This window comes from Elephantulus edwardii, unplaced genomic scaffold (genome assembly GCF_000299155.1).
Source record: "Elephantulus edwardii isolate Elephantulus edwardi_28Jun2011 unplaced genomic scaffold, EleEdw1.0 scaffold00263, whole genome shotgun sequence".
Lineage (NCBI taxonomy): Eukaryota > Metazoa > Chordata > Mammalia > Macroscelidea > Macroscelididae > Elephantulus > Elephantulus edwardii.
This window is the reverse complement of record NW_006400013.1, coordinates 2120314-2137066: the sequence shown is the minus strand read 5'-3', so window position 1 is coordinate 2137066 and position 16753 is coordinate 2120314. Positions and strand designations below refer to the sequence as shown.

The 16753-nt window shown below is 40.0% G+C and overlaps 1 protein-coding gene across 1 annotated transcript in view; it reads left to right on the top strand.

Annotated features, from left to right (window-relative positions):
- The window catches only part of HERC1 (HECT and RLD domain containing E3 ubiquitin protein ligase family member 1), a 185261-nt gene that overhangs the window by 148928 nt on the left and 19580 nt on the right, over nucleotides 1-16753 (top strand). Inside the window, exons 56-65 of the mRNA XM_006899631.1 lie at nucleotides 4320-4466; nucleotides 4791-4892; nucleotides 6936-7109; nucleotides 9002-9295; nucleotides 10110-10175; nucleotides 10328-10453; nucleotides 11632-11770; nucleotides 13310-13491; nucleotides 14298-14453; nucleotides 15242-15364. Coding sequence (XP_006899693.1) covers nucleotides 4320-4466; nucleotides 4791-4892; nucleotides 6936-7109; nucleotides 9002-9295; nucleotides 10110-10175; nucleotides 10328-10453; nucleotides 11632-11770; nucleotides 13310-13491; nucleotides 14298-14453; nucleotides 15242-15364 — 1509 coding nt within the window. The remainder of the gene's footprint in view (nucleotides 1-4319; nucleotides 4467-4790; nucleotides 4893-6935; nucleotides 7110-9001; nucleotides 9296-10109; nucleotides 10176-10327; nucleotides 10454-11631; nucleotides 11771-13309; nucleotides 13492-14297; nucleotides 14454-15241; nucleotides 15365-16753) is intronic.

Sequence of the window (16753 nt, the reverse complement as noted above, 5' to 3'; positions counted from 1 at the left end):
GAACAGTCTCAATCTCTTCGCCGTCCATCCTGATGCTACCAATTGGTCCAGTGGTGAGAATTTTTGTCTTCTTGACATTGAGCCTCAGTCCATATTGAAAGCTGCAGTCCTTGACCCTCTGCAGTAAGTGCATGAGGTATAAGGAGGATAAAGAAAAAACATGCTTTATATAAAGGGCATAACTGTGATAGAGTGACAACTGTGGTTGTCACTCTCCAGGTATAAGAGCCTAGAGTTACCAGATTGTCTGATTGAGATTTTTTGAAAAGAACCAGAAATCTAATGTTTATATATAATCTTCCAGTATTAAACATGGCAAATAATGTAAAATTCTTTGAAACAGAGTGGCTGATCAAATCCTATTTCTGAGCTACCAGTTTGCAAATTGTCACTCTTCCTGTTGTCTGTGGTACAGAGAGCCCTAAAAGAAGCATACTTTAAGCCATCTTTGGGTAAATGAGTGTCTCTAGTATTATTCTCTGTCTTAACCAGAAGAAAGAAAGAGATTAAGAGCAGGAAGAGAGGAATAGCTAGCTCACTAACTAGAGAAATAAATCACTGATGTGGAGGTGGGATCACTTAGGGAAGTTTTGTTTGTTTTTTTATTTAGGATTGGAAATAGCTCTCTGGATGGGCCTTAACTTATCCCACTTTAAAATATATAGATAAGATGTCGTGAGCCAGCATCAGCCAACATAAAAGAAACCCATTTTTTTAGAGTTAGCATATACAACTCACAGATACTCAGTGATGTGGACAGCAATTCCTCACTCAGACATCTTGTTATATTGTCTTGTGGGTTACCATAATTCTGAAGGCTTTGTCAGTAGTATTTCAAATATTAGCAGGATCATCCATGATGGACATGTCTCAACAGAGCTGCCAGAGTAAGGAACTAACAACATACTTCTTAAAAAACTGACTAGTGCCGGGCGTGGTGGCGCGTGCCTGTAGTCTCAGCTACTCGGGCTGTAGTGCGCTATGCCGATCAGGTGTCCACACTAAGTTCGGCATCAATATGGTGACCTCCCGGGAGCGGGGGACTACCAGGTTGCCTAAGGAGGGGTGAACCGGCCCAGGTTGGAAACGGAGCAGGTCAAAACTCCCGTGCTGCTCAGTAGTGTGATTGCACCTGTGAATAGCCACTGCACTCCAGCCTGGGCAATATAGCGAGACCTTGTCTCTAAAAAGAAAAAAAACCCTGACTAGTGAGGAGGACCTGAAGTGCTTGCTGCTGAGGGTCAGCGACTGCAGCCTTCAATGTGGATTGAGGCTCAATGTCAAGAAGACAAAGATTCTCACCACTGAACCAATTGGCAGCATCAAGATGGATGCTGAAGAGATTGAGATTGTTCACAGCTTTAGTTTGCTTGGCTCCACAATCAACACTCTTGGCACCAATAGCCAGGAAATTAAAAGACGTATTGCGATGGGAAAGTGTGCTGTTAGGGACCTCTCTAAAGTACTCAAGAGCAACAATGTGTCTCTGGAGACTAAGGTGCGTCTGGTACAGACCATGGTCTTTGCAATCACTTGCTATGTGTCAGAGAGCTGGACAGTGACCAGGGAGGATAGAAGGAGAATTGATGCTTTTGACCTTTGGTGTTGGAGAAGAGTGCTGAGAGTGCCATGGACTGCCAAGAAAACAAACAGATTCACCCTGGAGAGGGTTAAACCAGGCTGCTCCTTGAAGGCAAGAATTCTGAGGCTCCGTCTAACATACTTTGGTCATGTTGTAAGGAGGGACCGGTCCTTGGAGAGGGACATCATGCTTGGGAGGGTGGAGGGACAGCGCAGGAGGGGAAGACCCTCTATGAGGTGGATTGATTCAGTGACTGGGCCAGTCGGGATGAGTGTGTCGGAGACAATGAGATGGCACAGAACAGAGCAGAGTTTAGAGCTCTTGTACATAGGGTCGCTATGAGTCGCAAGCGACTCAGTGGCACATAACAACAACAACAGTGAAAACCTTATTTATAATAGCAGAACTTTGTCAAATATAATGCTAACAGAGGAGCCCATCAGGTTGGAAAGCACTCAAAATCTGAAGAGCTACTTCCTCATAACACGGTCGACCTTAATGACGGGGGCAGAATAAAGCTTTCAGAATCATTTGCTCTTGTAATTCACTTAAAATGAGATGGAAAAGCTGTAACAGTCATTAATAATCAGAAATTTGAATGTATGAAATACGGATCTGGGAAAACTGTAAGTGCTCAGAAATGAAACAATTCATAATTATTCATTATTGGCATCACTGAGCTGAAATGAACTGATATTACCCATTGTGAATCAGGCAGTTATATGATCTCTCATGCAAGAATGACACTGAAGAGAAAGAGTGACATCACATTCATTGTCAAAGAGAACACTTTAAAAATCTATCCTAAAGTACAGTGTTTTCAGTGGTACTATCAATATCCCTTGGTGAGATGAGTTAACAGGACTAAGAGGCAGTCATTGGAACAGAACAAGGGGATATTACATAGTTTATAAACAGGAGAGCTTTGAGTCAGGGTGTATCCTTCCATACATTTTCAAGTTTGTGTGCTGAACCAGTAAACTGGACTGTAGGATGAGAACCTTGACCTAGGAAAGACTCATTAGCTACCTGTAATACTCAAATGACACAGACTTGCCTGCTGAGAGTGAAGAGAACTTAATATTTATGATAGAGATCAAAGACTACAACCTTCCATATGGATTATGCCTCAACATAAAGAAAATTAAAATCCTCTCAACTAGATTGATAAGCAACATCATAACAAATGGAGAAAAGATGGGCATGTTCAAAGATTGCACTTTACTTGGATTCACAGTCAATATCAGTGGAAGCAGCAGTCAGGAAGTCAAAGGGTTTATTGCATGGAGCAAGTCTGCTGCAGAAGGTCTCCTTAAAGTACGAAAGAGCATATGTCGCTCTGAGAACCAAAATGCACCTGACCCAACCACAGTATTTTTCCGTTGCCTTGTATGCATGCAAAAAGCTGGATAATGAATAAGGAAGACTGAGGAAGAATTAAGGTGATTTAATGATGGTGTTGGCAAAGAATATAAAATATCAGAAGAACAGACAAAGTGCTTTTGAGAAAAATATAGCCACAGTGTTCCTTAGACACAAGTATGATGAGATTTCATCACAAGTATTTTGGACATGATATCAAAAGGTAGTATGCCCTGAAGAAGAATATCATACTTGATAGAGCAGGAGGTCCGAGAAAGAGACAGGAAATGAACTGGCACATTGGCTGCAGCCGTAACTCTAATGTAGCAGCAATTGGCAGGACTGGACAGCGTGATGTTCTCTGTTGCTGGGAGTCAGAATTGACTTGGCAGCACCTGACAGCAGACCAAATACTGTGCAAAGCTCAATTTAAAAATGGAAACACTGGTTTCAAAAGGGAAAGTCAGCATTTACCTGTTTCTAAGAAATAATTGAAACTTAGAAATACAGTCATGTCTGTCAATTTTAAGGACAGAAAATTAGTTTAGAAATGTATCAAAGAAGATAAATGTCAGCAAAAAAGACTCAGTATGTTAATTTATTCTTTACACATGGGAAAGTCTGCTGTTAGGGACCTCTCCAAAGTACTGAAGAGCAATGGTGTCTCTCTGGAGACTAAGGTGCGTTTGATACAGGCCATGGTCTTCACAATCACTTATCATGCATCAGAGAGTTGGACAATGACTAAGGAGGATAGAAAGAGAATTGATGCCTTTGAGGTGTGGTGCTGGAGAAGAGTATTGAGAATACCATGGACTGCTAGGAAAACAAACAGATTTGTCCTGGAGAGGGTTAAACCGGGTGGCTCCTTGGAGGCAAGGATTCTGAGGCTCCGTCTAACATACTTTGGACATGTTGTGAGGAGAGACCGGTCCTTGGAGAAGGACATCATGCTTGGGAGGGTGGAGGGACAGTTCAGGAGGGGAAGGCCCTCTGTGAGGTGGATTGATTCAGTGACTGGGATAATTGGGATGGGAGTGTCAGAGACAATGCGATTGGCACAGGACAGAGGAGAGTTTAGGGCTGTTGTACATAGGGTCACTATGAGTCGCAAGCAACTCGGTGGCACATAACAACACCACCACCACACAGGTAAACTCACCCTTATGAGAGAAGTTATCTCCACACACACACAATCCCAATTTTCTCATAGTTAAAACACTAAATTTTCAAGAGACTCTTTGAAGTAAAATAGAAAAGAATTTCAAATTGTAAAGGAAGGAAGGTACAACATTTGCAAGCATGAATTCTAAATCTTGAGCTCATTTTATAAATTTTGCTGTCCTCTCAACATCTGTTTAAAAATTAATTGCAGGATGGATATAGAAAGTGTCCAGGTGCCAAGTGCGTGTACCAGCTGCGAGGACATATCACCCCCGTCCGCACTGTAGCCTTCAGTTCTGACGGGCTGGCTTTGGTGTCTGGTGGACTTGGTGGACTCATGAACATTTGGTCTTTAAGGGTAAGAGCATAGAGTTTTTAGTAGTAGTTGTTGTTAAGGAAGTTCTTTTTTTTGCAGTGACTTAAGTATATTTAATAGAAATTTAACCAGCACATTCTAGCAATATTTGAACACCAAAGAAGCTGCTTTCAGTAACTTCTGCCCTTTTCAAGTGCCCTTTGGATGATAAATATTTTTAAAGTCATCTTGGCCCTAGGTGGTGTATACAAGTGGCATTGCTCAGTTAGCTAAAGTATAAATTTTAGAGTGTGGTTTTTATTTTGAAGTATAAATTTAAAATGTAATGGTTGCATAATGAATACTAATAAATGCACCTTGTTTTAGGATGGCTCAGTGTTACAAACTGTTGTGATAGGATCTGGAGCTATTCAAACTACAGTATGGATTCCAGAAGTTGGGGTAGCTGCTTGCTCAAATAGATCAAAGGTAATATTTTAACTCTATCTACTCAGGATATAAGCCTCTGAAGAACTTTAAATATCACAGCCTAACAGGAGAAAACTGGTGTCCAGATGGATTGTTATTTGCCCAAAATACAAGTCTCATGATTTATAATCTGCTGTTTTCTTTCCTAAAGACTTTCGTGTAAAAGCTTATTACTGAGTGATTTCCTCTCCATTGGAGGTTTAAAAGTAGATTTTTATGTTTTTGTCATATTTATTTCTATTCCTTTTTTTTACATTGTGTTTTATTAATCACCATTGCTTTATGCCTACTATTAGCTTGTCTTTTTTAAAAAAAAGTAAATCCTGTCTTTTCAGGTCCCCTCTGGATCTTTCCTAATTCCTTCATTCCTCCTCCACCCACCAATCTCTGATATTCTGGTGATTTCCTCCCTGCCCTGCCCTCTGTACCCTGCCCCACTGCCCCATTGCCTATTGGACTTTTACACATATCTTAACTTGTTATCTTTCTGTTTTTACAATAATCTTATGTAGTATTTGTCCTTATGAGACAAAGTTAGTTCACCCAGCATAATAGTACTTTACAAAATTGTTACTCTTGAGTGCTGCATAGTATTCCATTGTATGAATATACCGTAGTTTCTCAGTCCATTCTTTTGTTCCTGGACATTTGGGCTGTTTCTAATTTTTTTTTCTGCTATAGTGAATAATGCTGCTGTGAACATTGGTATACAAATCTCTGTTTGTGTCTCAGTTCTATTTTCTTCAGAGTGTATTCCTAAATGGGTGGAATAGCTGGATTATATAGGATGTCTATTGTACATAGGGTTGCAATGAGTAGTAAGTAACGCGATGGTACATAACAATACCAACATGTTCAGCTTTGGAAACTCTATGAACTTTGATGAATGACAGTAGTTATGAAAGGATTTAGGCCTTTTGTTCATAGGGTCACTATGAGTCGTGCTTGACTCGACAGAATTCAAGATTGTATTTCATTGTGGTTTTGATTTGAACATTTCTTCATGTGTCTACTGGCCATCCAAAGGTCTTCCTCTGTGAAAAGCCTTTCCATGTCTTTTGCCCATTTTGTAATTGGATTTCAGCCTTTTCCTTGTAGAGACTCTATAGGATTTTGTAGACTTTTGTTAAGAGATCCTTGTCCAACATGTCATTTCCAATTTTTCCCCCCAGTCTGTAGGATTGCTTTCCATCCCATTGGGAGAAGTTTTGTAGCACACAGGGATTTCATTTTTAGAAGGTCCCATTCATCGATTTTGTTTTCTCCATATTGTGCATTTTGTCATTATATTTGAGATAGTACTAAAGACTGTCTCAGAAGAAAGATTTGTGAAGAGAAGAATCATATTAAAATGATCTAACTCAGTATAAAAATATCTTTAGACTTTCCTATTTAATAATATTCTGGTGAAAATTGTTAGAATCCTACTATGAAGTAATTCTGTTTTGGTGTTATCTCCTGCAGTATGGTTTTGAACATTTAAAGTTTATTTGCCATTGTGCCACTTTGGTTTACATTTTATGTGGTTTAACGATACTAAAACAGTTGTAAGCCTGCATGATGAGACTTCATCTGGAGTTCATCTGGGAGTGAGAAGCACTCAATTCTTAGCCACTCGTTGCCTGCATAGAATAACCTACAGAGCTAGAGTTAGACGAGTGATGCTTCAATTGCTAATGTGTCCCCAGCAGACAAAGTTCTGCTTCCGTTAATAGACCTACAGTCCTCTCTGTTTTGTGAAGAATACGAAATACCTTATCCTACAAGCTGTATGAAAAGTGAATAATTGACTTTGTCTCTTTTAAAAGAAACAGCTAGATCCAGGTAGTTCACAGATTTTATAGTTATTTCTTACTATCACATTGACTTTTGACAAAAATTTAGTCTATTTCAAACTTTTCTAGGCATTAAAAATATAGCATGGAATATCAGAAAAGCAGATGTTTATTGCAGTTACTGAATAAAGAATTTCTCAGAGATAGGTGATGAATTATGTCTCTCTTTGTTTTAACAAGTATATCATATAACATTTCTTCCAACCAGGATGTTTTGGTGGTGAATTGTACAGCAGAATGGGCTGCTGCCAATCATGTTTTAGCAACCTGCAGGACAGCATTGAAACAGCAAGGTATTCTGGGATTAAACATGGCTCCTTGCATGAGAGCATTTCTGGAGCGGCTACCCATGATGCTTCAGGAGCAGTATACCTACGAAAAGGTAACTCATTACATTCAACCTAGAGATCCACAGATGCTTGGTGTTTTGGAAATTGAGTTATAGCTTTGAATTTATTCCTTAAAGCTTAAGATTTGAGGAAAAATAGTAGATCTCTTTGGATAGAATAAAATGAAATAAATCATACCTTAAGTAGTTGTTCAATAATTCTAAGCCTATCATTTTATTTAGTGAAATAAGAAATCAGCCTCAACTTTGTATGGTATCTGTATAATGTGTTCTTTTACAGATTATTTATTTACTCTAAAACTTCTTGAAACGTACGCCGCAAGTATCCTCTTCCTTTTTCTAGCCCGTGTCTCTGTTTTGTGTGACTTTTCCATCTCAAAGTTGGGAATAGAGATAGTTGAGGTGGATTTTCATAGCAGAGTGAAAATCCTCTTCACTCTCCAGATAAATCCCTGTGGACAGTTTAGAGACTGAACTCAGGGTGATCTAAATTTTGTCGCTCACCATTGCCACCATGTCAGTTCTGACTCATGATGACCCCATGTTTCATAGACAAGAAATACTCCTTGGAGTTTTTTCTTAGATTCAATCTTTACAGAAGTGGATCACCAGGTCTGTAATCTGTTGCACCACTTGAGGAGCACTTTACCTCCAAGGAGCATTCTGGATTCACCGTCTCCAGGACAAACATATTTGTTCTCCTAGCTGTCCAACACTCTTTCCAGCACCACAACTCAAAGGCATCAATTCTCTTTCTATCATCCCTATTCACTGTCCAACTCTCTGATGCATAGCATGTAATTGCAAAGACTATAGCCTGGATCAGGTGCACCTTAGTCTCCAGCTTGACGTTGTTGCTCTTCAGTACTCTTGAGAGGTCCCTCACAGCTGACTTTTCAAGATGGATATAGAAATGACTTTTTTAACTATGAAAGCAACCCCATTTTTCCTCACGTTTTCCTCTCCAGCGTAGACTAGCTTCGTATAATCAGTTCATTTTATCCAGTTAGTTTCACAACTCTGTTTGAAGGGTTTCTTTTCTGAATCAGTTTGTCAGGATAGCTTTTCCATCACTAAGGCGTGCCATGGCGGAAGGAAGAACTTTCCATTACTAACTATCAGGGTTCCCTTTGATAATGGGAGAAACCTGAAAATGTGGTTTAGTTGCTGTATGTCTGTTTTCTTTCTTATTTTATTAATTGAAAAAAAAAAAAAGATAATTATAATACCTTGAAAAGTCCTAGAAAGAAAGATGACATTAGTGGCAAAGCCGAGGAAATTCTTTGGTTTAGTCAGTAATACTGCATCTATAATAATTTTTTACTTTTGATAAATGTACTGTGGTTACATAAAATGTTATTAGTAGAGAAAGCTGGGTAAAAGGATATAGTAATTCTTCATACTATTTTCCAACTCCATGTGCTGTAGGTTACTTTAAAATCAAACCTTTTTTAAAGGTGAATTTAAATATTGTGAACTTTGAGAATGTTGTTGTTGTGTGCTGTCAAGTTGAGTATTCCTCATAGCAGCCCTAGGAACAACAGATTGAACTCTGACCTCTCCTGTGCCATCCTCACCAGCTCCGACATCTGGGACTCAATCCCATTTCTGCAGTCACTGTATCAATCCACCTGGTTGATGGTCATCCTCTCTTTCTCCAGTCTTCCACCTTTCCAATGATAATCCCTTTCCAATAAATAGTCTCTCTTAGCAACATGCTCATAGTATGTGAGATGACGTTTTATCATCTTTGCCTCCAAGGAGCACTCTGGCTGCACCTTCTCCAAGACACACCTGTCTCTTCTTTTGGTTGTCTATCGTCCATGGGATAAAATGTTGCTTATAGATTTTCAGAATTCAGTAGGTTGCTTTAGACTATTTGACACGGTGTAGGCTTTTTAACGTTACGGCCCTTTTTCTCTCAGCCTCATGTGGTTTGTGGTGACCAGCTTGTTCACAGCCCCTACATGCAGTGTCTGGCTTCCCTGGCCGTGGGGCTTCATCTGGATCAGCTCCTGTGTAACCCTCCGGTGCCACCTCACCATCAGAACTGCCTCCCAGACCCTGCTTCCTGGAACCCAAATGAATGGGCCTGGTTAGAATGCTTTTCAACCACCATAAAAGCTGCCGAAGCCCTGACCAATGGAGCACAATTTCCAGAATCTTTCACTGTTCCTGATCTAGAGCCTGTTCCAGAAGATGAACTTGTCTTCCTAATGGTAAATGTAACATGAGCTGCTATTGTTGACCTTGACGTGGCCATTTATCTTAAAGCAGGCCCCCAAAAGCATGTATTGACTTAGTTAGAAGCATACACATTTAACACGTTGCCACAAATGATGGCAAAATGTGTTTCTAAGCACAGTCGTCAAATTTAAAAGTGTGTGGCAACGTGTTAATCAAACTAGAACATATTTCCACTTTCATAAAGTCACCTTCAGTTTGGTAGACCACTGTGGTGACACCAAATAATTATCTGAGAACCATGAGGTTTTGTAAATATGGTCCTCCATAGTATCGCCCCATATCTCCTCCTTTCATTTGTCTATATGTTGCCTTACTAGTATTTAATTGCTATATAAAGAAAGTAGAAAACAAAAAAAGCATAAGAATCAAGGAAAATTATCTAAATGTGAGATATTTTAATTAAGACTTGTCCTTCTGAGTCCATGTGGCCCAATTTGGACATTATACAATGAGGATTGAAGTCCACAAAGCTGAAATGACCTGCCCCCAGCTATGCATCAAGTTCACAGGGACTGTGGCTCCCTGCATGTGACCCTGCACCTGACGTGTGGGTGCTCAGAACACACAAATAACTTCATTTAACCACCAGTGCTACAGGGGTAGTGAAAATCTTTAGAATTAAGGAAGATATTAGCAATACATAAGAATCAAATTTTACATGATTGCAAAACTGCACCTAATTTCCTATAATATTATACCATGTTCCTTCTTGGAAAAACTTCATTTTCTGTTAGAAACCAATAAACCTTGACTGCAAGATTGATCCTGATGTGTGCCCTCTTGCAGGATAACAGTAAATGGATCAATGGCATGGATGAACAAATTATGTCATGGGCAACTTCTAGACCAGAGGTCAGTAATGATAAAGTTAATTATATGGTGATGATCAGTGAATATTTTTTATTCTGAGTGCTTGTGTGTTTGTGCTGGCACGCGCTGGTACTCAATACATGTTTGCTTGAATGAGTGTTTCAGCTAATGCAGAGATGACTGTGGTTTTCTAGGACTGGCACCTGGGAGGTAAATGTGATGTCTACCTGTGGGGTGCTGGCCGGCATGGACAGCTGGCCGAAGCCGGGAGAAATGTAATGGTCCCTGCAGCAGCTCCCTCATTCTCACAGGCTCAACAGGTAACTGAGTAAAGAAATGAAAGAGAAACTAAGAAACTAAAAATTCTAATTCCCTCAGTGTTGGTAACTTACTGTGGGATAACCTTGGCCCATTTCATAGTCTATTCTAAGGAAGCACTAAAAGAAAATTCATGATGTATGGCTTTCTCATAAAAGTTGCATGAAGTTTCTATAGGGCAAAGGATCGACAGTCTCCTCCCTAGTGATTAACTGCCTTGGAAAATCCTCTTTGGAGGGTCAGCTTTGGGTCGATTCCAACTTGACAGTACTCTGCTGCTAGGTAGTATTAACAGATTTCTAGATTGGTCTTGCTTCTAGGTATATGAATTAACGTCGTAGTGTGTCAGGCTTGCCCAGTACATGTTGATAAACATTGAAATACTTCTTCGGTAATTCTTTCTGTGGAACTATAAGCTTCTAGGATCTTTAATTAGATTAACATTGACCATAGACATGACACACACTTATACCAAACATTGTATTATCGTTTCAAACTTTTCTTGAGGCTGCTTCTTTCTTAGCCTCAGTAAATACCAGAAAACGTTGTTCTTTCTTATTTTGATTTGTGTTGTCTCATTGAAAGTTTACAAGGCTAATTGATTTTCCATTCATTACATTTTATTTTATGACATAAATCACAATACTCACAATTTAACTTCACTCTTGTCATTTCATCGCTGTGATTCTTGGTTCTGTCGATCCTTTTCTCTTACTTGTTCCTGCCTTCTGAGCTTTATGTGCGGACGAATGCTGCCCTTCTGATCCCATGTGTGCGATTAGTCTGAGGAGTGAGTTTATCTGTCAGCCCTCCGCATGGTTCTTTCTTGATTACATCCCCTCTAGGTTCTGCTTCTTATTGATATCTAGGCGAGTCTTTAATATTTCCCCATCACTTTTCCTGTTTCTTCTTTTACTTCTTTTGTTGTTAATGTTAGGACTTAATTGCTGCATAATTGGCTGAAATCCCTGTATTCGTATGGCTCTAAATTACCCTAAATAATCAAGGGAGCCTTGTAGAAAGCCCATGGGTATATCAACCTTTTTTCTTTAGTGAAAAGATAAAAAGAACTGATAGAAACAACTGTAGGTATATCTGGAATCATTTCAAAAGTTTATGTGTTAAAGCTGTGTAATAAAGAATAATATATCATACTTACTTGTGCATTTTTTTGTACCAGGTCATATGTGGTCAGAATTGTACCTTTGTAATCCAGGCCAATGGTACAGTGTTGGCTTGTGGAGAGGGAAGTTACGGCAGATTAGGACAAGGAAATTCAGATGATCTTCATGTGCTGACAGTTATTTCAGCCTTACAAGGTAAGTTTATTGCCAGTTAAGAGCTGATCAGAAACTGCGGGCTAAATGCAGAATATTGGCTTATGTTGGAACTGATCCTACACCTTTCCTAGATAAAGTCAAATAAGATTTTCACTTATGTTCTAATTATCTCTTAGGTATGACATCATTTAGGCATGTGTTTAGACAGTTTTTGTACTCTTAGTTATATTCTTTTGCAACTAATTTATCATAACACTGTTAGAATTCAGCAGTATAGATAACTAAGATGATATGACAAGTGTTTAAAATCCTTTAACATTTCAAATTATTTTAAAAATTGCTCTACTATAACTAAACAATGACTAATAGTAATAGCAAGTATGTATGTTTGTTGTTATGTGCCGTCGAGTTGTTTGCGACTCATAGCTACCCCATGCACAACAGCCCTAAATCCTGCTCTATCCTGCGCCAACTGCACTGCCTCTTACACACCCATCCCGATTACCCCAGTCACCGAATCAGGCCATCTCATAGAGGGTCTTCCCCTCCTGCGCTGTCCCTCCACCCTCCCAAGCATGATGTCCCTCTCCAAGGACCCGTCCCTCCTGGCAACATGTCCAAAGTATGTCAGACGAAGCCCCAGAATCCTTGCCTCCAAGGAGTAGCTTGGTTTCATCCTCTCCAAGATGAATCTGTTTGTTTTCCTGGCAGTCCATGGTACATTCAGTACTCTTCTCCAGCACCACAGCTCAAAGGCATCAACTCTCCTTCTGTCCTCCCTAGTCATTGTCCAACTCTCTGATGCATAACAAGCGATTGCAAAGACCATGGCCTGTATCAGGCGCACCTTAGTCTCCAGAGAGACACCGTCTAATTCAAATTTTACATTATCTTTATGGAAATGTCAAATGTGTAAAAGATTTGAGAGTGCATCTCTGTAGAGTTCTCTGACTTGAAGAAGGAATAGTCCTGGAGAAAGCACTGCAGAAGCCCCTGATGATTCCTTAAAGAGTGTATATTGACTCTGGAAATCTATGAAAAGACTCCAGCTTAAAGGATTCAAGTCACAGCTAATTCAGAGCAAATTTTTTTCCTTGAGATCTAGATCTGAAGAGCTCAGCAGTGAGGGTGGCCACATAGGTTGAGTTCTGTTCAGCTCTGCTACATGTAGACCTTGCACAAGCTGCTAGATATTTTGACTCACTTTCCATGGTTATAAAGGTGAAGTTGAAAGTGATAGCAGTATGTGCCTCATGCGTTCTGTGTGAAAATAGAAAACTGAGTGATTCATTGAAATCATTTTTAAGGAGTACCTAGAACATAATCCTAGGACTAGGAATTGACTAGGAATCTGCTGTTGTCTTCCTCCCTCTTCTTGGTCATAATCAATTTTTTGGTGACTTTTTCTAATTTTTTAGTTTATGGCTACAAATGTGTCTTGAAACAAAAGACCGTTTTGTAAAAAAAAAAAAAATTGTAGTACCATTTTGATATCTTTTGTTTCTGGGGTGATTTTTTATTACAGCAGCTGTATGTGAAGAGTGGAGTTTCAACATCTCATAACTCTTACTGTTCCAGGCTTTGTGGTGACCCAGCTGGTGACTTCATGTGGTTCGGATGGGCACTCGATGGCCCTGACAGAAAGCGGAGAGGTCTTTAGCTGGGGAGACGGTGACTATGGCAAACTTGGCCATGGAAACAGCGACAGGCAGCGGCGACCCAGGCAGATCGAGGCCTTACAAGGAGAAGAAGTGGTGCAGGTGAGGCAGGACATGCACATGGTTGCCTTGGAGTCCAAATACACTGCTTCTGAGTAGTATATTTTGAGGTCAGCTCATGGCAGCCTTCTACCCAATGGAGAGTAAATTTTGTGGGAGCAGCCCCCACCATCTTTCGTCCTCGGAGTGACTAGTAGATTCAAACTGCAGACTTTTCTGTTACGAGCCCAGCACATAACACATTCTGCCACCAGGTCTTAGTTATTGAATAGGGTTCTTAAATTTAGAAATGGCAGGCAATAATTAAAATATAGACACAACCATTGTAAGAGACTCACTGTTTTTGTATGTTCGAGTTTATTCTTGAACTTGTCAGAAGTTTGAATGGGCTCTGGCGTTAGAAGGGACTCCATTTTCTGGATCCAGGCTACCGTGCTGCAAGCCCCTGGAAGAAACACTATGGGGTTTAGATTCTGCCACACAGCTCTTGATACACAGATAAATAGGAGGCTTTGTTTCCAGTCATATTTATTATTTACAGTGGTTGAGGTCACATGCATTTTCTGGACAATCAAATAATGATTTAAAAGAATATTATAAAATTGTATAACCCCTTAAAGCTAGTAAGCCTTTTCCCAGCCATTACCTCATTTAGTCAGGTCATCTGTACAATTGAAGAGCAGCAGTGATTTTCCCATTGTGTGCTGTTTAGCTTGGCTGTTCTAAAAGAACTAATTGGGCTGATAGACTATACTGAGCTGTTTCTTAATGTATCAACCGTCAAAAAAGATTTCTTTCTTCCTATGTGTCACCTTTTAAAAAGAAATTTCTCCCTGTTCTGTCTGTAGATGTCTTGTGGTTTCAAGCACTCCGCAGTGGTGACTTCAGATGGCAAACTATTCACCTTCGGGAATGGTGACTATGGTCGTCTGGGTCTCGGAAACACCTCTAACAAAAAACTTCCAGAGAGAGTGACTGCACTGGAGGGATATCAGATTGGACAGGCATGGAATAGTCACTAATACTCTCTACCTGACCTAAGCTTCTGATTTCTTCTGTGGGCATTTAAATACTCCCTTTTCACAAAGACCAGAATCACCAGTTCACCTAGCCCTACTTACATTTTAGGTGACCTAATTGATATATTTTCTAGATCTTTTCTCTATATGAAAATTCACATTGTTAGCTCAGCTATCATATGATTAGAAAGCAAGAAGAAACGTTAACTCAGAATGTGAACACTTTTAGCATTCCCTCCACGAAGTGCGAGTACATCTCGATATAAAGCTTTAAAACAGTTCAGGTCTGTGTGGCTCCTAATAGCCTTCAGTTGGGTGATTATACCACAGCATCTTTGGTAGCCACTGCTTCAGATCGGTGCTTTTCCTTGTCTTGAACATAGTAAGAGTATCTGTTAAGAAGGACATAGCTTGACCTTTTAAAAATATCATACCATAGACTCTTCTGCTGCTATGACTTTGTAGAATATATGTAATTTTTTGTGTGCTTTTTGTGCCCTCATTCTGAACTAACCACAAACATTTGAAGGATTTTACTTTGAAAGAAGGCAGTTATTTTTTTTCTCTTTAATTTGTGGAAATCAGAAATTCTTTCTTATTGACCCATTTTACCTAACAATGTGTATATGGCTCTGAAGCCAGTAATTTTTTTTTTAAAAAAAAACTACGGCCACCTTTTTTCACTGAAGTGGAGAGAAAAATGGTCCCAGAAACCAGGAATGTGTTTTTAGGTCTTGTGCTTTGCCTGACTGAGAATCCTGTTGTTTGTCCAGGTGGCCTGTGGGTTAAACCACACGTTGGCAGTGTCGGCGGATGGATCCATGGTGTGGGCTTTTGGAGACGGGGACTATGGAAAACTAGGCCTCGGAAATTCCACTGCAAAATCTTCGCCTCAGGTCAGTATTCATTTAATCTGTGTTTCCCACAATATACATCTTTCTTATCTATGTCAGTACTTTTTTATGGAAATGATTTACCTCTATCATTTCTGGTGATTTATAATGATTTCTGGCATGTCCAGCATCTTGATTTTAAGTAAGCCATTAATAGCTAACCTGGATTTAATAAAACCAACTTTACAAGGATTGGTCTCTTCCTCCGTGTACGGGTGAACACTGTGGGCTACCGCCCATGGAGAAAGGTTGTAGAAAACACTGCTCCAGAGTGTCTTCTGCAGGAACGCTGAACAACCCTGCCAGCTTCTGCTTTCAGCTGCCATTTCAGCTTATTAGAACTACTGAATTATCCAGGTATGCTTCTTGATTTTACAAAAGTGTGAAAGAAATTTGAGCAGACGATCCACTCACTCATTGCCGTCCAGTCAAAACCAACTCACAGCTTGGCCCTCCAGTGCATTTCTGAGGCTGTAAGTTGCACACAGGGAGATTACCCATCTTTTTCCTGTGAAATGGTTGCTTCTTGTTGTGAATCATCAAGTCAGAACGAACCCATAGCTGACAGTATAATCACATGCTCTTTGGAGGCAAGAATGATGTGGTTTTGCCTCACATACTTTGGGCATGGGCTATTCCTTGGAGAAGGACATGATGCTGGGAAGGGTGGAAGGTCGACAAGATTACCTATCTTCCTCCAGCAGAGCAGCTGATGGATTCGAACCAAGTGCCTTTGGGCTGGCAGCACAGCTCCATATTGCCAGATGGCACAGCTTTTGAGTGAGCAGCACAACTCCTACAGGGTAGGCCAGCAGAGCTCCCAAATAAAGATGATATCATTCACATTATAGACAGTTTCTTGGCTCAGCAGACTTCCCATGGCATTCTTTTATGTGAGCTTTTCTGACCTTTAACAAGTAGTGTGATTTACACAAATATCCAGTTCATGTTCAGCTTCAGATTCGCCAACGGCTGGAGACTGAGGCATCTTAGTAGCTAAACCAGTAAGTATTACATTAGTGATGCAGAGAACAAAACACCTGGGAACTGTATAAAGCAGTTATTGTCACCTCTTGTGTTAGACTTGTTACCTGAAGAAACATAAAAAGTGAAATACACACACACACACACGCATGCACTCTAAACAAATCATTCAAAAACTGGACTGTATGAAGAAGAATGTGGCATCAGAAATTGGAGGACGACTCTTCAGACAACCCATGTTGTGCAGATGACACAGCTTTGCTTGTAGAAAGTGAAGAAGGCTTGAAGCACTTACTATAGAATATCAAAGATGACAGCCTTCAATATGGATTACATGTCAACATTAAGAAAACAGAAATCCTCACCACTAGAACAGTAGGCAACATCATGATGATGTTGTTTGGTATC